At 37.3% G+C, this 24903-nt stretch overlaps 1 protein-coding gene across 4 annotated transcripts in view; it reads right to left on the reverse strand.

Moving 5' to 3' along the window:
- The window catches only part of RRAGB (Ras related GTP binding B), a 50734-nt gene that overhangs the window by 23912 nt on the left and 1919 nt on the right, over positions 1-24903 (reverse strand). For 3 of the 4 annotated variants that reach the window (XR_016391360.1, XM_022563602.2, XM_022563600.2), the window contains exons 3-5: positions 22467-22566; positions 18028-18111; positions 16043-16109 (exon numbers count right to left, since the gene is read on the reverse strand). Coding sequence is in view for 3 of the 4 variants with exons in the window: in XM_022563602.2 (XP_022419310.1) it covers positions 16043-16109; positions 18028-18111; positions 22467-22566 (251 nt within the window). In the remaining variant the exon portion in view is untranslated. The remainder of the gene's footprint in view (positions 1-16042; positions 16110-18027; positions 18112-22466; positions 22567-24903) is intronic. The other variant, XM_022563601.3, reaches the window with a different exon arrangement.

The raw sequence follows: 24903 nt of genomic DNA on the forward strand, positions 1-24903 counted from the left end.
ATACCTAAAGGAACTAGAAAAAGAAGAACAAAGCCCAAGATCAGTAAAAGAAAGTAAATAACAAAGATCAGAGCAGATATAAATGAAATAGAGACTAAAAGGACTAGAGAAAAGGTCAATGAAATTAACAGTGGGTTCTTTTGAAGAATAAAAAAACCTGACAAACCATTAGCTAGACTCACAAAGAAGAAAAGAGAGAAAATCCTGATTAAAAAATCAGGAACAAAAGAGAAGAGTAACAAAAGATACCACAGAAATACAAGGGATTATAAGAGAATACTATGAACAGCTATATTCCAACAAATTGGACAACCTAGAAGAAATGGACAAATTCTTAGAATCATACAACCTTCTATGACAGAAACATGAAGAAATAGTTTGAATAGACTGATCACTAGTAAAGAGATTAAAACAGTAATCGAAAAGCTACCAAAAAACAAAAGTCCAGGACCACACGGTTTCACAGATGAATTCTACCAAACATTCAAGGAAGATTTAATATCTATCCTTCCCAAACTACTCCAAAAAACTGAAGAGAAGGGAACACTTCCTAACTCATTTTATGAGGCCTACATTACCATGATACCAAAACCAGACAAAGCCAACACACACAAAAAGAAAATTACAAGCCAATATCTCTGATGCACATAGATGCAAAAATCCTCAATAAAATAATAGCAAACCAAATACAATGCATTAAAAGCATCATGCACCATGATCTGGTGGGATTTATTCCAGTTATACAAGGATGGTTCAACACCTGCAAATCAAGCCATGTGATATACCACATTAACAAAATAAAGTATAAAAATCATATGATTATCTGAGTAACTGCAGAAAAATCATTTGACAAGATTCAACACACTTTTATGATAAAACTCTCAATAAAGTAGATATAAAAAGAATGTACCTCAACATAATAAAGGCCATATATGAAAAACCCAGAGCTAACATCATACTCAATGGTGAAAAACTGAAAGCTATTCCTCTAAAATCAGGAACAAGACAAGAATGCCCACCCTAGCCACTTTTATTCAACATAGTATTGGAAGTCCTAGCAAGAGCAATTAGGCAAGAAAAGGAAATAAAAGACATCCAAATTGGAAAGAAAGAAGTAAAACTGTTACTATTTGTAGATGACATGATTTTATACATAGAAAATCCTGAAGTCTCCACCAAAAAAAACTATTAGAAATAAGAAACAAAGACATTAACTTTGCAGGATATGAAATCAATATACAAAAATCTGTTGTATTTCTATACACCAATAATGAGCTAGTAGAAAGAGAGATTAAGTAAACAATACCATTTATAATTGTGACAAAAAGAATAAAATACCTAGGAATAAATTTAACCAAGGAAGTAAAAAAGAACTGTACACTGAAATCTATAAATCAATGATGAAAGGAATTGAAGAAACAAATAAATGGGAAGATATTCTCTGCTCTTGGATTAGAAGAATTAGTATCGTTAAAATGTCTCTATTACCCAAAGCAACATAAAAACTGAATGCAATCCCTATCAAAATTCTAACAACATTTATCACAGAAATACATCAAATAATCCTAAAATTTGAAATTTTTATGGAAACATAGAAGATCCCAAATAGATAAAGCAATCCTGAAAAAAAGAACAAAGCTGGAGGTACATCACTCCCTGATTTCAAAATATACTACAAAGCCACAGTAATCAAAACTGAATGGTATTGGCAGAAAAACACACACAGAGCAAGGAGCAGAATTGAGAGCCTAGAAATAAACCATGCATATATGGATAATTAATTTACAACAAAGGAGCAAGAACACATGTGGAGAAAGAATAGTCTCTTCAATAAATGGTGTTGGAAAAAATGAAGAGTGACATGCAAAAACGTGAAACTAGACCAATATCACACCATACAGAAAAAAATAACTGAAAATGGTTTAAGAACTTCAACACAAGATTTGAAACCATAAAACTCCTAGGAGAAAACATAGGCAGTATGCTCTTTGATATCAGTCTTAGCAATGTCTTTCTAGATATGTCTCCTCAGACAAAGGAAACAAAAGCAAAAATAAACAAATGGGACTACATCAAAATAAAAAGCTTATGCATAGCAAAAGAAACCATCAATAGAACAAAAAGGCAACCTACTGAATGGAAAAAGATATTTGAAAATCATATATCTGATAAGCAGTCAATATCCAAAATACATAAAGAATTCATACAAACTCATCAACAACAAAACAAGCAACCTGATTAAAAAATGGGAAGAGCAGGGCTTCCCTGGTGGCGCAGTGGTTGCAAGTCCGCCTGCCGATGCAGGGGACATGGGTTTGTGCCCCGGTCCGGGAAGATCCCACATGCCACGGAGCGGCTAGGCACATGAGCCATGGCCGCTGAGCCTGTGCATCCGAAGCCTGTGCTCCACAACGGGAGAGGCCACAACAGTGAGAGGCCCACGTACCAAAAAAAAAAAAAAAAGGGAAGAGCAGCTAAATAGAAATTTTCCCAAAGATATACAGATGGCCAACAGGCACATGAAAAGATGTTAAATGTCACTGATTAGTATGGAAATGTAAATCTAAACCACAATAATATACTGACTTACGCCCCTTAGATTGCCTATTATCAAAAAGGCAAGAAATAACAAGTGTAGAAATAACAAGTGTAGAAAGGGGAACCTTCATATGTTGTTTGTGGGAATGTAAATTGGTGCAGCGACTATGGAAGAAATATGGAGAGTCCTCAAAAATAAAAAATATGGACTTCCCTGGTGGTGCAGTGGTGAGGAATCTGCCTGCTAATGGAGGGGACACAGGTTTGATCCCTGGTACAGGAAGATCCCACATGTCATGGAGCAACTAAGCTCATGTGCCACAACTACTGAGCCTGCACTCTAGAGCCTGTGAGCCACAACTACTGAAGCCCTCATGCCTAGAGCCCACGTTCCGCAACAAGAGAAGCTACAGGAACGAGAAGCCTATGGATCACAAAGAAGTGTAGCCCCCACTTGATGCAACTAGAGAAAGCCCGTGTGCAGCAACAAAGCCGAAAAAAATACATAAATAAATAAAATGTAAAAATACATCAAGAATAGAACTACCATATGATCCAGCTATCCCACTTCCAGGTATTTATCCAAAGAATATGAAAACACTAATTTGAAAAGATACATGCACCCCTATGTTCACTGCGGCATTATTTATAATAGCCAAGATATGGAAACCACCTAAGTGCCCATCAAGAGATGAACGGATGAAAAAGATATGGTATCGGAGGAGGAGCTTCAAGATGGCAGAAGAGTGAGATGCGGAGATCACCTTCCTTCCCACAAATACATCAGAAATACATCTACATGTGGAACAACTCCTACAGAACACCTACTGAACTCTGGCAGAAGACCTCAGACCTCCCCAAAGGCAAGAAACTCCCCATGTAACTGGGTAGGGCAAAAAAAAAAAAAAAAAAGAAACAACAGACAAAAGAATAAAGATGGGACCTGCACCAATGGGAGGGAGCTGTGAAGGAGGAAAGGTTTCCACACACTAGGAAGCCCCTTCGTGGGCGGAGACTGCGGGGAGCAGAGGGAGGAAGCTTTGGAGCCACCGAGGACAGCGCAGAAACAGGGGTGCGAAGGGCAAAGTGGAGAGATCCCGCACAGAGGATCAGTGCTAACGAGCACTCACCAGCCCGAGAGGCTTGCCTGCTCACCCGCCCCAGCGGGTGAGGGCTGGGAGCTGAGGCTTGGGCTTCAGAGCTCAGGACCCAGGGAGAGGACTCAGGTTGGCTGCATGAACAGAGCCTGAAGGGGCTAGTGCACCACAACTAGCCGGGAGGGAGTCCAGGAAAAAGTCTGGAGCTGCCAAAGAGGGAAGAGACTTTTTCTTGCCTCTTTGTTTCCTGGTGCATGAGGAGAGGGGATTAAGAGTGCTGTTTAAAGGAACTCCAGAGATGTGCGCGAGCCGCAGCTAACAGCGTGGACCCCAGAGACAGATATGGGATGCTAAGGCTGCTGCTGCAGCCACCAAGAAGCCTGCATGAAAGCACAGGTCACTATCCTCACCTCCCGTCCTGGGAGCCTGCCATAGCCAGGGTCCCGTGATGCAGGGACAACTACCCCGGGAGAACACATGGCGCGCCTTAGGTTGGTGCAACGTCATGCTGGCCTCTGCCGCCGCAGGCTCAACCAGCACTCCGTTCCCCTCCCTCTCCCATGCCTCAGTGAGTCAGAGACCCCGAATCAGCTGCTCCTTTAACACCATCCTGTCTCAGCGAAGAACAGAGGCCCCCAGGTGACCTACAGGCAGAAGCAGGTCCAAATACAAAGCTGAACCCTGGGAGCTGTGCGAACAAAGAAGAGAAAGGGAAATTTCTCCCAGCAGCTTCAAGAGCAGCAGATTAAATCTGCACAATCAACGTGATGTACCCTGCATCTGTGGAATACCCGAACACACAACGAATCATCCCAAATTGAGGAGGTGGATGTTGGGATCAACGATGTATATATTTTTTTCCCTTTTTCACTTTTTGTGAGCGTGTATCTGTATGCTTCTGTATGTGATATTGTCCTAGGTGTCTGTCCGTCCGTTTTTTTTTTACTTTAAAAAATTGTTTCCTTAATAATTATTTTTTATTTTAATAACTTTATTTTATTTTACTTTACTTTATTTTACCTTATCCTCTTTCTTTTTTTCTTTCCGTTTTTTCTCCCTTTTCTTCTGAGCTGTGTGGATGAAAGGCTCTTGGTGCTCCAGCCAGGAGTCAGTGCTGTACCTCAGAGGTGGGAGAGCCAAGTTCAGGACACTGGTACACAAGAGACCTCCCAGCTCCACGTAATATCAAACGGCAAAAATCTCCAGAGATCTCCATCTCAATGCCAAGACCCAGCTCCACTCAATGACTAGCAAGCTACAGTGCTGGACACCCTATGCCAAAAAACTAGAAAGACAGGAACACAACCCCATCTATTAGCACAGAGGCTGCCTAAAATCATAATAAGGACATAGACACCCCAAAACACACCACCAGATGTAGACCTGTTCACCAGAAAGAAAAGATCCAGCCTCATCCACCAGAACACAGGCACTAGTCCCCTAGACCAGGAAGCCTACACAACCTACTGAACCAACCTTAGCCACTGGGGACAGACACCAAAAACAACGGGAAATACGAACCTGCAGCCTGTGAAAAGGAGACCCCAAACAAAGTAACTTAAGCAAAATGAGAAGACAGAGAAACACACAGCAGATGAAAGAGCAAGGCAAAAACCCACCAGACTTAACAAATGAAGAGGAAATAGACAGTCTACCTGAAAAAGAATTCAGAGTAATGATAGTAAAGATGGTCCAAAATCTTGGAAATGGAAAGGAGAAAATAAATGTGTAACAAGGACCCAGAACTAAAGAGCAAACAAACAGTGATTAACAACACAATAAATGAAATTAAAATTTCTCTAGAAGGAATCAACAGCATAATAACTGAGGCAGAAGGACAGATAAGTGACCTAGAAGAAAAAATAGGGGAAATAACTACAGCAGAGCAGAATAAACAATGAAAACAATTGAGGACAGTCTCAGAGACCTCTGGAATACCACTAAATGTACCAACATTCGAATTATAGGGGTCCCAGAAGAAGAAGAGGAAAAGAAAGGGACTGAGGAAATATTTGAAGAGATTATAGTTGAAAACTTCCCTAATATGGGAAAGAAAAGAGTTAATCAAGTCCAGGAAACACAGAGAGTCCCATACAGGATAAATCGAAGGAGAAGCATGCCAAGACACATATTAATCAAACTATCAAAAATTAAATCCAAAGAAAACATATTAAAAGCAGCAAGGGAAAAACAACAAATAACATACAAGGGAATCCCCAAAAGGTTCACAGCTGATCTTTCAGCAGAAACTCTGCAAGACAGAAGGGAGTGGCAGGACATATTTAAAGTGATGAAGGAGAAAAACCTGCAAACAAGATTACTCTACCCAGCAAGGATCTCATTCAGATTTGATGGAGAAATTAAAACCTTTACAGACGAGCAAAAGCTGAGAGAGTTCAGCACCACCAAACCAGCTTTACAACAAATGCTAAAGGAACTCTCTAGGCAAGAAACACAAGAGAAGGAAAAGACCTACAATAAAAACCCCAAAACAATTAAGAAAATGGTAATAGGAACATACATATCGATAAGTACCTTAAATGTAAATGGATTAAATGCTCCAACCAAAAGACACAGACTGGCTGAATTGATACAAAAACAAGACCCGTATATATGCTGTCTACAAGAGAACCACTTCAGACCTAGGGACACATACAGACTGAAAGTGAGGGGATGGAAAAAAGTTATTCCATGCAAATGGAAATCAAAGGAAAGCTGGAGTAGCAATACTCATATCAGATAAAATAGACTTTAAAATAAAGGATGTTACAACAGACAAGGAAGGACACTACATAATAATCAAGGTATCAATCCAACATGAAGAGATAATAATTATAAATATATATGCACCCAACATAGGAGCACAACAATACATAAGGCAACTGCTAACAGCTATAAAAGAGGAAATCGACAGTAACACAATAATAGTGGGGGACTTTAACACCTCACTTACACCAATGGACAGATCATCCAAAATGAAAATAAATAAGGAAACAACACCTTTAAATGACACAATAGACAAGATAGATTTAATTGATAGTTATAGAACATTCCATCCAGAAGCAGCAGATTACAATTTCTTCTCAAGTGCACACGAAACATTCTCCAGGACAGATCACAACTTGGGTTACAAATCAAGCCACAGTAAATTTAATAAAACTGAAAGCATAGCAAGCATCTTTTCTGACCACAATGCTATGAGATTAGAAATGAATTACAGGGGAAAAAACATAAAAAACACAAACACATGGAGGCTAAACAATACGTTACTAAATAAACAAGAAATCACTGAAGACATCAAAGGAGCAATTAAAAATACCTAGAGACATATGACAATGAAAACACGATGGTCCAAAACCTATGGGATGTAGCAAAAGCAGTTCTAAGAATGAAGTTTATATCTATACAAGGCTACCTCAAAAAATAAGAAAAATCTCAAATAAACAATCTAACCTTACACCTAAAGGAACCAGACAAAGAAGAACAAACAAAACCCAAAGTTAGCAGAGGGAAAGAAATCATAAAGATCAGCACAGAAATAAATGAAATAGAAACAAAGAAAACAATAGCAAGAATCAATAAAACTAAAAGCTGGTTCCTTGAGAAGATAAACAAAATTGATAAACCATTAGCCAGATGTATCAAGAGAATGAGGGAGAGGACACAAATCAATAAAATTAGAAAAGTAAAAGGACAAGTTACAACAGACACCACAGAAATACAAAGCATCCTTAGACTACTAAAAGCAACCCTTTGCAAATAAAATGGACAACCTGGAAGAAATGGACAAATTCTTAGAAAGGTATAACCTTCCAAGACTGAACCAGGAAAAAACAGAAAATATGAACAGACCAATCACAAGTAATGAAATTGAAACTGATTAAAAATCTTCCAAAAAACAAAACTTCAGGACCAGATGGCTTCACAGGTGAATTCTATCAAACATTTAGAAATGACATAACACACATCCTTCTCAAACACTTCCAAAAAATTATGGAGGAAGGAACACTCCCAAACTCATTCTATGAGGCAACCATCACCATGATACCAAAACCAAACAAAGATACTACAAAAAAAAGAAAATTACAGACCAATACCACTGATGAATATAGATGCAAAAATCCTTAATGAAATACTAGCAAACAGAATCAAACAAAATGTTAAAAGGATCATACACCATGATCAACTGGGATTTATCCCAGGGAGCAAGGGCCCTTCAATATATGCAAATCAATCACTGTGATACAACATATTAACAAATTGAAGAAGGAAAAACCATATAGTCATCTCAATAGATGCAGAAAAAGCTTTTGACAAAATTCAACACCCATTTATGATAAAAACTCTCCAGAAACTGGACACAGAGGGAACCTACCTCAACATAACAAAGGCCATATACAACAAACCTACAGCGAATATCATTCTGAATGGTGAAAAACTGAAAGCGTATCCTCTAAGATCAGGAACAAGACAAGCATGTCCACTCTCACCACTATTATTCAACATAGTTTTCGAAGTCCTAGCCACGGCAATTAGAGAAGAAAAAGAAATAAAAGGAATCCAAATTGGAAAAGAAGAAGTAAAACTGTCACTGTTTGCCGATGACATGATAGTATACATAGAGAATCCTAAAGATGCCACCAGAAAACTACTAGAGCTAATCAATAAATTTGGGAAAGTTGCAGGATACAAAATTAATACACAGAAATCTCTTGCATTCCTATCCACTAATGATGAAAAGTCTGAAAGTGAAAGTAAGAAAACACTCCCATTTACCACTGCTGCAAAAAGAATAAAATACCTAGGAATAAACCTACCTAGGGAGACAAAAGACCTGTATGCAGAAAAGTATAAGACACTGATGAGAGAAATTAAAGATGATACCAACAGATAGAGAGACATATCACGTTCTTGGATTGGAAGAATCAATCCTGTGAAAGTGACTATACTACCCATAGCAATCTACAGGTTCAATGCAATCCCTATCAAATTACCAATGGCATTTTTCTTAGAAACAGAACAAAAAATCTTAAAATTTGTATGCAGACTGAAAAGACCCCGAATAGCCAAAGCAGTCTTGTGGGGAAAAAAACAGAGCTGGAAGAATCAGAGTCCCTGACTTCAGACTATACTACAAAGCTACAAGTAATCAAGACAATATGGTACTGGCACAAAAAGGGAAACATAGATAAAAGGAACAAGATGGAATGCCCATAGATAAACCCATGCACCTGTGGTCAACTAATCTATGACAAAGGAGGCATGGATACACAATGGAGAAATACAGTCTCTTCAATAAGTGGTGCTAGGAAAGTTGGACAGTTAAATGGAAAAGAATGAAATTAGACCCTAACACCATAAAAGCAGCAAGGGAAAAGCAACAAGTAACACACAAAGGAATACCCATAAGGTTAACAGCTGATCTTTCAGCAGAAACTATCCAAGCCAGAAGGGAGTGGCAGGACATATTTAAAGTGATGAAGGAGAAAAAAGCTACAACCAAGATTACTCTACCCAGCAAGGATCTCATTCAGATTTGATTGAGAAATTAAAATCTTTACAGATAAGCAAAAGCCAAGAGAATTCTGAACCACCAAACCAGCTTTACAACAAATGCTAAAGGAACTTCTCTAGGCAGGAAACACAAGAGAAGGAAAAGACCTACAATAACAAAACCAAAACAATTAAGAAAATGGTATTAGGAACATACATATCAATAATTACCTTAAATATAAATGGATTAAATGCTCCAACCAAAAGACACAGACTGGCTGAACGGATACAAAAACAAGACCCGTATACATGCTGTCTACAAGAGACCCACTTCATACCTAGAGACACATACAGACTGAAAGTCGGGGGATGGAAAATGATATTCCATGCAGGTGGACATCAACAGAAAGCTGCAGTAGCAATTCCCATATCAGACAAAAAAGACTTTAAAACAAAGACTATTACAAGAGACAAAGAAGGACACTACATAATGATCAAGGGATTGATCCAAGAAGAAGATATAACAATTGTAAATATTTATGCACCCAACATAGGATCACCTAAATACATAAGGCAACTATGAAAAGCTATAAAAGGGGAAACTGACAGTAACACAATCTTAGTAGGTGAATTCAACACCCCATTTCACCAAAAGACAGATCATCCAAAATGAAAGTAACTAAGGAAACACAAGCTTTAAATGATACATTAAACAAGATGGCCTTAAATGACATTTATAGGACATTCCATCCAAAAACAACAGAATTCACATTCTTCTCAAGTGCTCATGGAACATTCTCCAGGATAGATCATATCTTGTGTCACAAATCAAGCCTTGGTAAATTTAAGAAAATTGAAATCATAGCAAATATCTTTTCCAACCACAACACTATGAGAGTACATATCAATTACAGGAAAAAACCTGTAAAAAATACAAATACATGGAGACTAAACAATACACTACTAAATAACCAATAGATCACTGAAGAATTCAAAGAGGAAGTCAAAAACTACCTAGAAACAAGCGACAATGAAAACGTGATGACCCAAAACCTATGGGATGCAGCAGAAGTAGTTCTAAGAAGTAAGTTTATAGCAATATATTCCTACCTCAAGAAAGAAGAAACAGCTCAAATAAATAATGTAAACTTACACCTAAAGCAATTAGAGAAAGAAGAACAAAAAACCCCAAACTTAGCAGAAGGAAAGAAATCATAAAGATCCGATCACAAATAAATGAAAAAGAAATGAAGGAAATGATAGCAAAGATCAATAAAACTAAAAGCTGGTTCTTTGAGAAGATAAACAAAATTGATAAACCACTAGCCAGATTATCAAGGAAAAAATGGGAGAAGACTCAAATCAACAGAATTAGAAATGAAAAAGGAGAAGTAACAACTGACAATGCAGAAATACAAAGGATCATGAGAGATTACTGCAAGCAACTATATGCCAATAAAATGGACTACCTGGAAAAAATGGACAAATTCTTAGAAATGCACAACCTTCCGAGACTGAACCAGGAAGAAATAGAAAATATGAACAGACCAATCACAAGCACTGAAACTGAAACTGTGATTAAAAATCTTCCAACAAACAAAAGCCCAGGACCAGATGGCTTCACAGGTGAATTCTATCAAATATTTAGAGAAGAGCTAAAACCTACCCTTCTCAAACGCTTCCAAAATACAGCAGAGGGAGGAACACTCCCAAATTCACTGTACGAGGCCACCATCACCCTGATACCAAAACCAGACAAAGATGTCACAAAAAAGGAAAACTACAGGCCAATATCACTGATGAACATACATGCAAAAATCCTCAACAACATACTGGCAAATAGAATCGAACAGCACATTAAAAGGATCATACACCATGATCAAGTGGGGTTTATCCCAGGAATGCAAGGATTCTTCAATATATGCAAATCAATAAATGTGATAAACCATATTAACAAATTGAAGGAGAAAAACCATATGATCATCCAACAGGGGCAGAGAAAGCTTTTGACAAAATTCAACACTCATTTATGATAAAAACCCAGTAGAAAGTAGGCATAGAGGTAACTTTCCTCAACATAATAAGGGCCATATATGACAAACCCACAGCCAACAGCGTCCTCAATGGTGAAAAACTGAAAGCATTTCCACTAAGATCAGGAACAAGACATGGTTGCCCACTCTCACCACTCTTATTCAACATAGTTTTGGAAGTTTTAGCCACAGCAATCAGAGAAGAAAAAGAAATAAAAGAATCCAAATTGGAAAAGAAGAAGTAAAACTGTCACTGTTTGCAGATGACATGATACTATACATAGAGAATCCTAAAGGCTACCAGAAAACTACTGGAGCTAATCAATGAATTTGGTAAAGTAGCAGGATACAAAATTAATGCACAGAAATCTCTTCCATTCCTATACACTAATGATGAAAAATCTGAAAGTGAAATTAAGAAAACACTCCCATTTACCATTGCAACAAAAAGAATAAAATATCTAGGAATAAACCTACCTAAAGAGACAAAAGACCTGTATGCAGAAAATTATAAGACACTGATGAAAGAAATTAAAGGTGATACAAATAGATGGAGAGATATACCATGTTCCTGGATTGGAAGAACCAACATTGTGAAAATGACTCTACTACCCAAAGCAATCTACAGATCCCATGCAATCCCTATCAAACTACTAGTGGCATTTTTCACTGAACTACAACAAAGAATTTCACAGTTTATACGGAAACACAAAAGACCCCGAATACCCAAAGCAATCTTGGGAAAGAAAAATGGAGCTGGAGGAATCAGGCTCCTGGCCTTCAGACTATACTACAAAGCTACAGTAATCAAAACAGTATGGTACTGGCACAAATACAGAAATATAGTTCAGTGGAACAGGATAGAAAGCCCAGAGAAAAACCCACACTCATATGGTCACCATATCTTTGATAAAGGAGGCAAGAATATACAATGGAGAAAAGACAGCCACTTCAATAAGTGGTCATGGGAAAACTGGACAGCTACATGTAAAAGAATGAAATTAGAACACTCCCTAACACTATACACAAAAATAAACTCAAAATGGATTAAAGACCTAAATATAAGGCCAGATGCTATAAAACTCTTAGAGGAAAACATAGGCAGAACAATCTATGCTATAAATCACATCAAGATGCTTTTGACCCACCTCCTAGCGAAATGGAAATTAAAAAAAAATAAACAAATGGGACCTAATGAAACTTAAAAGCTTTTGCACAGCAAAGGAAACCATAAACAAGACGAAAAGACAACCCTCAGAATGCGAGAAAATTTTTGCAAATGAAGCAACTGAAAAAGGATTAATCTCCAAAATTTGCAAGCAGCTCATACACCTCAATATCAAAAATCAAACAACCCAATCCAGAAATGGACAGAAGACCTCAACAGACATTTCTCCAAAGAAGATATACAGATTGACAACAAACACATGAAAGAATGCTCAACATAATTAATCATTAGAGAAATGCAAATCAAAACTACAATGAGATATCATCTCACACCAGTCAGAATGGCTATCATCAAAAAATCTACAAACAATAAATGCTGGAGAGGGTGTGGAGAAAAGGGAACCCTCTTGTACTGTTGGTGGGAATGTAAACTGGTACAGCCAATATGGAGAACAGTATGGAGGTTACTTAAAAAACTAAAAATAGAACTACCATGTGACCCAGCGATCTCACTACTGGGCATATACCCTGAGAAAACCATAATTCCAAAAGAGTCATGTAACAAAATGTTCACTGCAGTTCTATTTACAATAGCCAGGACATGGAAGCAACCTAAGTGTCCATCGACAGATGAATGGATAAAGAAGATGTGGCACATATATACAATGGAATATTACTCAGCCATAAAAAGAAACGAAATTGAGTTATTTGTAGTGAGGTGGATTGACCTAGATTCTGTCATACAGAGTGAAGTAAGTCAGAAAGAGAAAAACAAATACTGTATACTAACACATATATATGGAATCTAAGGGGAAAAAATGGTCATGAAGAACCTAGGGGCAAGACAGGAATAGAGACACAGACCTACCAGAGAATGGACTTGAGGATATGGGGAGGAGAAAGGGCAAGCTGGGACAAAGTGAAAGAGTGGCATGGACATATATACACTACCAAATATAAATCAGATAGCTAGTGGGAAGCAGCCGCATAGCACAGGGAGATCAGCTCAGTCTTTGTGACCACCAAGAGGGGTGGTATAGGGAGAGTGGGAGGGAGGGACGCAAGAGGGAAGAGATATGGGGACATATGTATAACTGATTCACTGTGTTATAAAGCAGAAACTGACACATCATTGTAAAGCAATTATATTCCAATAAAGATATTAAAAAATGTACATTAGTAAGTGAAAGAAGCCAATATGGGGATTTCCCTGTGCTCCAGTGGTTAAGACTCCATGCTTCTAATGCAGCGGACATGGGTTCAATCCCTGGTCAGAGAACTAAGATCCCACATGCTGCGTGGTGCAGCCAAAAAGAAAATAAGGAAAAAAAAAAAAAAAGACGCCAATAGGAAAAGGCTACACACTGTGTGATTCCAACTTTATGACCTTCTGAAAAAGTTAAAACTATGGAGATTTTAAGAAGATTAATGGTTGCCAGGAGTTAGGGTGGAGGGAGGGATGCATAGGCAGAGCACATATGATTTTTAGGCCAGTGAAACTACTGTGTATGATACTATGATGGTGGATTCATGTCATTACATATTTGTCCAAACACATAGAATGTGCAATACCAAGAATGAACCCTAATGTAAACTATAGACTTTGGGTAATAATCATGTGTCAATGTAGGCTCATCACTTGTAACAAATGTATCACTCTGATGGGGAATGTTAATAATGGGAGAGGCTATGCACGTGTGGAGACAGGGGGTAATGGGAAATATCTATACTTTTTTTTCAATTTTGTTGTGAATCCAAAACTGCTCTAAAGAAGTAAAGTACTGTACTAGGAAAAAAAAAAGATGTGGTATCTATATACAATGTACTACTACTCAGCCATAAAAACAATGAAAACTTGCCATTTGCAACAACATGGATGGATCTTGAGGGTATTATGCTAAGTGAAATAAGTCAGATGGACAAAGACAAATACCATATGATCTCACCCATGATATAAAAAAACAAACAAACAATAAATAAAATAAAACAAAACAAACCCATAGATACAGAGAACAGAGTAGTGGTTACCAGAGGGAAAGGGTAAGCGGGGAGGGAAGAAAGGGTAAAGGTGGTCAACTGTATGCTGATGAATGGATAGAAACTAAATTTTTGGTTGTGAGCATGCTGTAAAATATACAGAAGTAGAAATATAATGTTGTACACATGAAACTTATGTTATAAACCAATGTTACCTCAACAAAAATTAAATCTTAAAAACTAGACAAAAATAAAACAACTAAATAAATAAAGGAAAGAAAAAAGATTATATTTACTTTGAAGGTTTTTGTCATAGCCACCAAATACTGTGTATGTTAATCTACTATGGTGTAACTTTCAATGCTTTGCTCACTGTGTGGTACATGGTAGGTGATCAATAGATGTTTGCTGAATGAATGTTGAATAGATTTCTAGAAAACCAGAATAATCAGTGAACTGGGGTGGGGGTTTCTGGTGAATTTAGTTTTCTACATTTCTGAAGGCTATCCTGAAAATCTATAGATTTTCTTTCCTACAGGAAAGAATCTAGCATGAAACCTGGCATATAGCATGCTCTCAATAAACAGCAGTTCCTTTAAAAAAAATCATGAACCTAGCTTCTAGTCCTATACTTTGGTATTAAGTAGCTGTGCCTTATCTGTAAAAATGACAATAACGTTAGTGCCTAAAAGCAAAGGACTTGAACTAATCTCTTGACACAGATTACAGAATTGGAAGCAATGATACTGAGGAAGGATTTACATGGAGAAAGCTACTAGGGTGTTATCCATCTGCTAGCAATAAGGAAGTCATTTTCTTATTTGTTATTCTTTCAACAAATATTCATTGAGCACCTACTCCATGGCTGTCTCTATACGAGGAGCTGGGAGACACTGAGCTAATTATAACATTCATTTATTTTGTAGGTGCTCTTGAGATTATATATATATATATATATATATATATATATAATGTATATATTATATACACACATATATATACATATATATAATCTTAATCATCAAAACAACCATACGAGTTGGTACTATCATTATTCCTATTGTACAGATGAAGAAACTGTAGCTCAGAGAGTTTAAATGATCTATCCAAGATAACACAGCTAACAGAGCTGAGATACAAACCCCAATCTAACTCCATAGCTTAGGCTCCTAACCACTGTGCACTACATATTGCTGCTTCAGTACAGAGATGCAAGGGAGCACCATATGCACAGTGAATGTGTATTTATGATAGGATATTCTGGAAGTGTCCTGGACATGAGAGGAGAAACTGTCTCCTATTCCTCCAACAGTGGGAAACTCAGCTGGAGAACTGAGGTCCAATCAACAGTGCTTAGACTGCCTGGAGATAATTATTGAAATAACAAAGAATGAGGCGGTATGGCGTGATGGCTAAGAGCTCAGGACTGATGTTAGGCCACCTGAGATAGAAACCTAATTTCTTCACCAGAAAAAGAGAAGAATGTTCGATCCCATACTACAGATACCTAGATACAGCTTGTGTGAGTGCTGCTTAAACATGTCACATACAGAGGGCATTTTCACAGTGACATGAAAGTCAGAGATCTTTATTTAATCAAGGGCCAATTCTGAAGTAATTTCTATCTAATGTAGCTATTACAAATGATAGTTACTTTAATGTATTCTCTGTGCTGTTATACTACATGCCATGATTATTGACATTTGCCTCATGAAGAATTAAGCAGATGGTACTTACCCACCACAGTCCCACAGGTTCAATACCAGGTTTCCCAGAAATCGAACATGAGAATGTTCTACATCAACTGGAAGACAAACATGACAAATCTAGTAATTGTAGCATGCGAGATGAAACTCAAAATAAGCAACGTGCTAACCCATGGAATTTAGAAGGACCAAAGTGGAGTGAAATGCTCAAAGCTACAACAAGAAGGTGATTTTCAGCTTAGTGGTGTGGTTTAGTGGCAAGGTGGGCACCTAAACTACCCTGAGCTACAGAACTGGCTCTCACGTAAGTCGTTTTACTTTTTAGTTGTTTTAGTGCTTAGAGCAGAAACAATCTCCAATTATAATACTGTTAAAATTTCAACATGTAAGACAGAGACATATACCATTTAATAGCTCTTTTCTGACCCATAAACACCCTCCACAAAAAATTTAAAAATTAAAAAAAGACAACAAAAACCAAATACAAAACAAACATAAAACATAACCAAACTTGCTCCCTCTATTGATTTCCTATTTTGGTTAATGACCCTACCATTTTCCCATTTTGAGGGGGTCATTTTTGACTCCTCTGTCCACATTCAATTCATTGCTATTCCTTTGCAATCTCTCTCAATTCCACTCTTTGTTTTACAACCTGCTACTAACATTAAGGAAGGCCCTTACCTTCGCAAGCCTATACAACTACAGTAGCTCCATAATTACCTCCCACCAGGAAGCCTTACTCACTTTACTTCATCCTATAGGCTACTGCAAGATTCATCTTCTTAACACTACTTTGAACATGTCACTCCCCATTCAAAAAACTTTCAATGGCTCCTCCATACCTACACGTGGGGCATTCAAGGTCCTTCAGAATTTGGCTTCCAATATACCTTTATGTTCCCCAATGATTCATATTAACAAAGCCTTTCGCTCCAGTCCAATTTGGTTTATTCATAGTCCTCCCAAACCCCTCTACCACCCCAACCTCCAACATACCTTACATCAGGGGTCGCAAACTTGCTAATAGGAGCCAGGCCGGTAAACGTACAAGAGTGAAGTTGATCACGTATGGAGAGTAAATATCCACCCAAGGGGACGATGGAGTGGGTAGCAGTTACACAGCTCTAGCTCATTTGCCATGCAGGAACGTGGGCTCAGGATTACCAGATCTTTAAATTTTTCAATAGTAGTAGGAAATCCAGATTTTTTATGGAAACTTTTACATATTGATAGCTAATTCCAATTTTTCTAAAACATTACATAGGCCAAACAAAACACATCTACAGGCCTTATCCAGCATACGGGCTGCCTGTTTGCGACCTCTGCCTTACACCTCCCTCCCCACCCTTTGCTTACTGTGTCCATCTGCCTAGAAAGTCCTCCCCACCTTTCTTCCAAAGTTAGATTCATCTTCTACGACCCAGCTTAAATCCCACCTCCTCTAAAAGCCCTACCTGGCCACCCCCACTTACCATCATCACTCCCTCTGAATTCATTTAAACATTTAGTAAGCATCTACTCTCTGCCAGGCACTAAAAATCACAAGGAACAATAATGAAAATTCTTATCCTGGAAATTTCTCAAAGTCTAGCAATTATCATCTTTACAATTTATGTAACAGTTAAACATCACACAGTGGTGTTTCTTCTACGACTACCTTGCAGCTGTTGCTTAAATTGACTGCTATCTAACTTTTGTGCAATTTTATCTTCTCATAAACTAGATCATAAGCAGCAAAGCATTACTTAAAAAAAACATGGACATTGGAGTCAAACAGTTCTTAGTTCAAATATCAGCTCTACCTCTCTGTGTGACCTTGGGTAAGTCACTTAACCTCTGAGTATTAGTTTCCTCTTCTGTTAAAAAAAAGGTGGGAGGCATACTATTGACCTCACATTACTGTGAGGATTACAGGAATTATTATACATCAAGTGCCTGGCACGTAGTAGGTGCTCAAACTACTTCCCTTCTCCCCTTTACTTCCCCCTCCTTGGAAAAGGAATCATATCTTACATGTCTTTGTATTTCCAACAGAGTCTACGAGAGAGTAGGTGCTCAAACTGCTATTAATTTGAAGACTATGTAAACGGTCTAGTACTAAAAAAAAATGGAAAGAAGTGCTACTGAGAAAGGGAAAGACAATAATAAAAGAAGTGACAGGATTCAGCGACTGTTTAGATATGGAGCACATGGGATAGAAATCTGGTTTCTACTCCCATATCATAGAAATTGCTCTCATCAAGTGACCAATGGCCCCATTACCAAATCCAATGGACTTTTTAGTCCTTGTCTTACTATCTGCAGCATGACACTGTTGACTACTCTCTTCTCAAAAAATTCTCTTCTCCTGGCCTCTGAGAGCATTACCTATAACCTCTCTGGCAGGTCCTCTTTCACAGGCTCCTATTCTTCTTTCTGTCCCTTAAATGCTGGAGTTATTCAGGATTCCATCTTTGGCCACCTACTCTTCTCTCTATGTATTCTTTCCGCCAAGCAAGCTAATCAATTCATATCATCTTATTTACCATTTGGATACTGATAATCCATAAACATGTATCTATAATACAGATTTCTCTCTTCCCTTTCTGAATCATATACTGGACATCTTTACTTGCATAAACCACAAGTATCCCAAACTCAATGTATCCAAATATAACTCATCATCTGCCCATTCTTCCCACAAAATCTATTCCTCTTTCAGTCCTCCTTAACTCAGTGAATTTAACCAGATGCCTAAGCCAAACACTAAGTTTCATCCTTGAGTCCAGTCTTTCCCCCATCATTCCCCCCAAACCTACCAGCAAGTCATATTGACTCTACCTTTTAAATATCCCAAATCCATTTACTTTTCACCACATCCACTATTACCACCCTAACCCAAGTTAAGCCCCTATAATCTCTTACCTGGTCTACTAAAAACAGTCCCCTAATCTGTCAATCTGTTTCTTCCCTTGCCTCCCTCCAAACTATCCTTTATATTACAGGTATAATGATCTCTCCACAGTGCAGATTTTATTTCATTCTTCTTTAAAAAGAAAAAAAAATAACATGTCTCTGTCTATATATTACTGTATATACCCAGAAAACATAAGGCCAAAAGGATAACCTCAAATTACTAATGGTGGTTGTCCCTAGGAAGTAGGCCTGAGAATGAGGAACAGAGTAGACTTTCTACACTTCTGCAATGTTTGAATCTTTCACAAGTATTACTTTTCTAATTAAAATTGAAAATTAAAAATATTGAAATCTGACCATATTACTTTTCTGTTTGAAACTCTCTAAGGGTTGCCTTCTACCCTCAGTTTAAACAACCTGACTTGGCTTACAGGGCATTTTATGATCTAACCCCCAATTTCTGCCTCCCTCTTTAGTCTCAGGTCTCCTATAGGGCCCTCTGGCTCTCCTAATCTTCCTGTCCTGCTATCACAACAGCAACTGAAAAGAACCAAGAACAGAGCTTTGGGAAATCACATACACTTATGGGGCAGAAAGAAGAAAATATTCATTTTTTTAAAAGGAAGGGATGGTTAAAGATAAAGGAATAAAACCAGGGTAATAAAGCATTAAATAAAAGCCAAGGGATCAGAGAATTTTGAGAAGGCAGGAAATCTTGGAGCCGTCAACAGTGTTTGAGACTAAAATACTTCATAATCACATTTTTATCGACAAGTTTACTATTCCAACAAACACATTTTAACAGCCCCCTGATAAATGAATACCACCATTCTGTATCCTTACTTCAAATTTCAAAACAAAGTACACTCTAAGTTTAACAAAATGAACCTGGACTTTTTTCAGCAATGACAAACTAGAGAAACACTAAAACCTTCAAGGTGATATAATATTTTAGAATAAGTACTCTTTCACTACTTTTAAAGAAAATCAGCAACTTCACAAAAATAGTTAAGTAAAAATCAATACACTATATGTATTTTTAATTAGTCTATAAGTTTAGCAAGTAGAACCAAGACCTTTCTTCAGCAATGACAAACTAGCTAGTGATACACTAAAGCATCAGGCCAACATAATATTTTGAAGTATACTTTTATCACCTTTAAGAAATACAGCACTTGCTAACAAAGTATTATTGATAAAGATCCACTTGAGATATTCTTAAGGTCAAGAGCCTTGTCCCATCCACAGGAGGCTCCAGAAAAACACTTGTTAAAACAAATGGCCTGCTTCATGTACAGGGTTCATATAATTTGCAACATTCTGTTCATAACTTTTTAACAAATCTGCTAGATTATTTCAAAACTATTAAATAGCTTGACTAGCTCTGAAATTTGGGTTTTAAGACTATTCACCAGACTTAGGTAGTCAATCCACTCTGCTGATTAGCTAAAAACAAAAATATTAATTGGACTAGAAAAAAGTACATCAATGAAATGTGCAGAATTTAAAACATAAACAGAAAGAAGTCTGCCAGGAATTGTGGCTGTAGAACAATGAATAAAGCAGGAGCATAGATTGACATTCTAGCTCTAACACTTATGAGTTGCGTGACCTTAACTTCTAAGTCATACTTTCTTCACCTATTAAAATGAAGTTAATATGAGAACTAAAGTAAATAAAACACCATACAATAAACATTAGCTTCCTCTGATCTACTGAAACCATGTGATTATTAGGTCTAGATATTAAACTTGGAAAAATAGAAAAAAATTAAAATACAAAACAGGGAGAAGTTTGGACAGGTACTTTCTAGAAGGAAGTCTCTTGAGGCACAACAGGCCATAGGACCCTGTCCTGACCAAAATTTTTGATAAATGACTTAGATGAAAACTAGATGAGATGCTTATCAAGTGTACAAACTGCACAAAGCTAGGAAGGATTGCTAACATATCAAATGAGAGAATAAGTAGCTAAAATGAAAATAGGATCCAACCCCTTTTCTATGGATAAGGAAACTGACGCCCAGTGAGATAGTAACTTGTTCTGGAATTAAGTTAACCTTTCATGGGCTAAAACAATCAAAACTGAATAATTTAATAGAGATAAGCATTTATTCTTAGGTTCAAAATATTAACTTCACAAGAATCAGAAGGAGGATATGTTGTTTTAATAAAAATATATGTGAAAAGGAATTTTCTTTTTTTTAGTATGACTCAGTATGATGAAGGCTGCTCCACAGGAGAGTAGGGGCTAGACTGTGCTAACAGTAGTGTGATGCCTATAGAACAAGAGATGTAACAGTCCTACTCTGCTCTGATTAGACCACATCTTCATTTAAGTCTCATCACTAAAAAATATAGACATATTCTAACAAGTCCTTAAAAATGCTTCAAAATGATGTCAAACGAGGAATAGATGAAGGAGCTGGAGATATTTAACTTAAGGAAGATAAGATTTGGGAGGCAAGGAATGGCTAGGATAGATTGAGACATTAATCATACTAAAATATTTGCATAGGCTCAAGAGAACAGAAAGGGTACCAGCTAACAAAAATAAATGGAAATAGATTCAGGGCTCTAAGAAATAACTTTCTAATCATTAAAGCTTCCCTAATTATGAGTCTATTCTACACTCCAAGCATGTTAAGAACAGAAATGAGGTTCCCTTCTCTTTTGTATCCTAGGTTCTGGAACATAGGGTGTTTTAAAAATGTTTGTTGTTCTTGAAACCAGAGATACCTTATGAAGTAGTGGGTGGCTTGTCCCTAAAAGTGTCCAAGATGCTAGCAACCCAGATCAGGAAAATTTGAAAGCCAGGTAGAGCAGTGGTTTCGTCACCTAGAGGCCAAGGACCAAGGAAGAATCCAGAAACCCTTAGGTGCTACAAAATGAAAAGGCGTTATAGCCTAAATACTGAAAGGGTCTCCCAGGAGCATAGATCCACTGAACTGGCAGCCATGGCAGCCCAACTAGCCTATACTAAGAAACCAGATTTAACATTCAAACCATAAAGGGCAAGGAAACATTTCTCAAGTCAAAGCTGTAACTCCAAAGAAAACATCTATATGTATCCAGGAAGAGAAGTAGCAGAGTACAGATCTGGGTAACCTCCCTCTGACAGCCTCCCAAACCCAACAATTTACCTTTTAATGAAGACTAGGACTACAGCTTTATAAAATCTTAGATTTTAATGTTATGCTTGTTAATGCCTATAAATTAATTTCTGTTTATATAATAACTATTAAAAACAAACACCCTCCCCCTCCTAAAAAGTGAACAAACAAAAGGACCCCTATGCTTGTTGAGAAAGAGCAGGATAAAAACGAAGTTGGACAAGGTTATCCCATTTGGTAACCAACCTAGAAAGGAAAGAACCTCCCCAAGAGAGCAAGCAGTAGTAACCAGAATTAGGTTACATCCTTCTGAGAAGGAATGAAAAAAAAGGAAACATGCTCAGAAACAAATCTGTCAATCTCTGCATCCCCAAGTTACTGCAACCAAGTGTGTTATGCGAATTATTAAGATCACCTGACTTTACAATAAGATAAAACATCTTACTTGTTGCACCAAGGCGACGTGTGTCTCTTGCAATATAATTTGCAAAGATAATAGACCTCATGCTGGTCTTACCAGACCCACTTTTACCCATCAACAGCACCTAAGGACAAAATGGGAAAAAAGAAAGGAAAGAAGTCAGCGATCAAGAGCAAATCAAGTCTAAAGGGATCTATTTCTCTCTTGCACTTGATGTTTCACTGAAGTGACAGTACTAATAACATAGAGTGGATACTTGTAACTGACTAGTTCTCTGACCAGTGGTGAATGCAGAGGTACCGAGAATTCCAGAGCCCAGCCACTTGCCTGTCATGAGTCACACATTCTCTTGGTGATAGAATCAAAGTGAATTTATTATGCTATTAATATATACTATCATGCATTCAGTACTATGTTAGCAAAATATCAACTTGAGAGGAACTCTCATAATGTAATGTTTTATGCACTGAACTATCTGGCAGGGTATTTCAGTATAACTGAAAGTTCTTTCTCCTCCTCAGGATCAACCTGACCACCTCTGCCCTTAATTTCATCCCTTTTACTTACCTTCATGATTTTGTTCCATTAATTACTCTTTTCAAGAGCGTCCCATTGCCTACAGGATCAAGTCTTTAAACTACATATAAGACCCTCCTTGATCTGGCTTATCTACTCCTCTGCCCTCATCTTCTGACGCTCCTAGCCTGGAACTTGTCGAGAGTCCAGCCATACTGAACTGAACTGCTTGTAGTCCCTTTGATTGCTCCAGGTCTTTTTTTCATGCTGAACTCTCTGCCAGTAACTTTCCACTCCCTTTTCTTCCTTCAGCTAAGCTCCACTTACCCTTCAAGTCTTGGTTCAGTAATCATCTCAAGAACTTCTCTGATCCCAATGCCCTAGGCTGGCTTAGATGTATTTCACCTCTGTCTTCCCATGACACTCTTACGACACTGCTAAGACCATAATGCACTGCAGTTTTCCAATTTGTTTTTTTGGTCTCTCACAAGACTCTGAGCGCCTGAATGGCAGGGAAAATCCCCTTTGAGTTTTCAGTGCCTAACATATAACAGATGCTCAAAATATGTTCATCAAAAGAATGAGCAAGCTATCAAAACAAAGATATAAAACAAGCAATTTTTTAACAATGGAAAGGGTGAAGGTAAACACCTTCTTGTCAATGATAGCATTTAACGAAGACAGAAAAACACCTATCAAAGATGCTGTAGATTCTTGCACTAGGGGGGAAATTGGGTGAGGTAACTTTTTTTTTTTTTTTGGTGAGGTAACTTTTAAGAGTCTTTTCTAACTCAAAATTTATGAAATATAATTCCAATTACCTTGATTTTCAAATGAGAGGATACATGTTCTATCTTCAATTCCAAGATATTTTATAAAAATTTCTAATTACAAATATAGGGAGTATTAATAAAAGGGTACTGCACTCAGGCTTAATCTATTTAGCTAGATAACTTTATCTCACTAAGGAAACATTACTGAGGATATAGTCTAAAGCTGTTAGAGAAACATTTTGCTTTTATTCTTTATCATTTACAAATTTCTGGTATTTTTAGGCATCCTTGTTGATAGCAACTTTAGACCGGCTCATCAAGAACATTTCCTTAGCAAACTGAAGTTATATAACTGACTTATTAGATAAAGTTAAGGCTAAATACAGTGTATTTCTTTTTTTTGTTAATTGAGGTATAGTTGATTTACAACATTGTGTTAGTTTCAGGTATACAGCACAGTGATTCATTCTTTTTGCAGATTATATTCCATTATAGGTTATTACAAGATATTGGATATAATTGCCTGTGCTATACAGTAAATGTTTGTTGCTTATGTATTTTGTGTATAGTAGTTTGTGTCTGTTACTCTCATACCTCTAATTTGTCTCTCTCCCCTTTGTAACCACTAGTTTGTTTTCTATGTCTGTGAGTCTGTTTCTATTGTGTATATAGATTCATGTGTATTATTTTTTAGATTCCATATATAAGTGATATCATATAGCATTTGTCTTTCTCTGACTTGACCAAGCATAACATTCTCTAGGTCCATCCATATTGCTGCAAATGGCAATATTTCATTCTTTTTTATGAGCTTTTGTTGTTTAAGAAATCTTACTTTAATAGCTTATGAAAGACTTATCAAGGCTAACTGTATTAAGTACTAATCTAAGTGCTCTACCTGCATTTGCTTGTTTAAAAACTTCATAATAATTCTATGAGACAGGTAACATTATTATCCCCATTTTATAAATGGAGAAACTGAAAGCCCAAAAGATTCAGAAACTTACTCTAGAACTGTGCCCTTATCGATTCTTCTTAAACCCCAAGGTGAGGCACAGTACCATAAGAGCACAAGGGAAGGAGTGTTCAATTCCATTTGGAAAACTCACATGAAACCTAATAGCGATAACATTTGAGTTGGGTTCAACATAAATGTGCAAGCAGAGGCCTGT

Source organism: Delphinapterus leucas, chromosome X, assembly GCF_059928025.1.
Source record: "Delphinapterus leucas isolate spDelLeu-1000000601 "Yukka" chromosome X, BTC_Dleu_Yukka2, whole genome shotgun sequence".
NCBI lineage: Eukaryota > Metazoa > Chordata > Mammalia > Artiodactyla > Monodontidae > Delphinapterus > Delphinapterus leucas.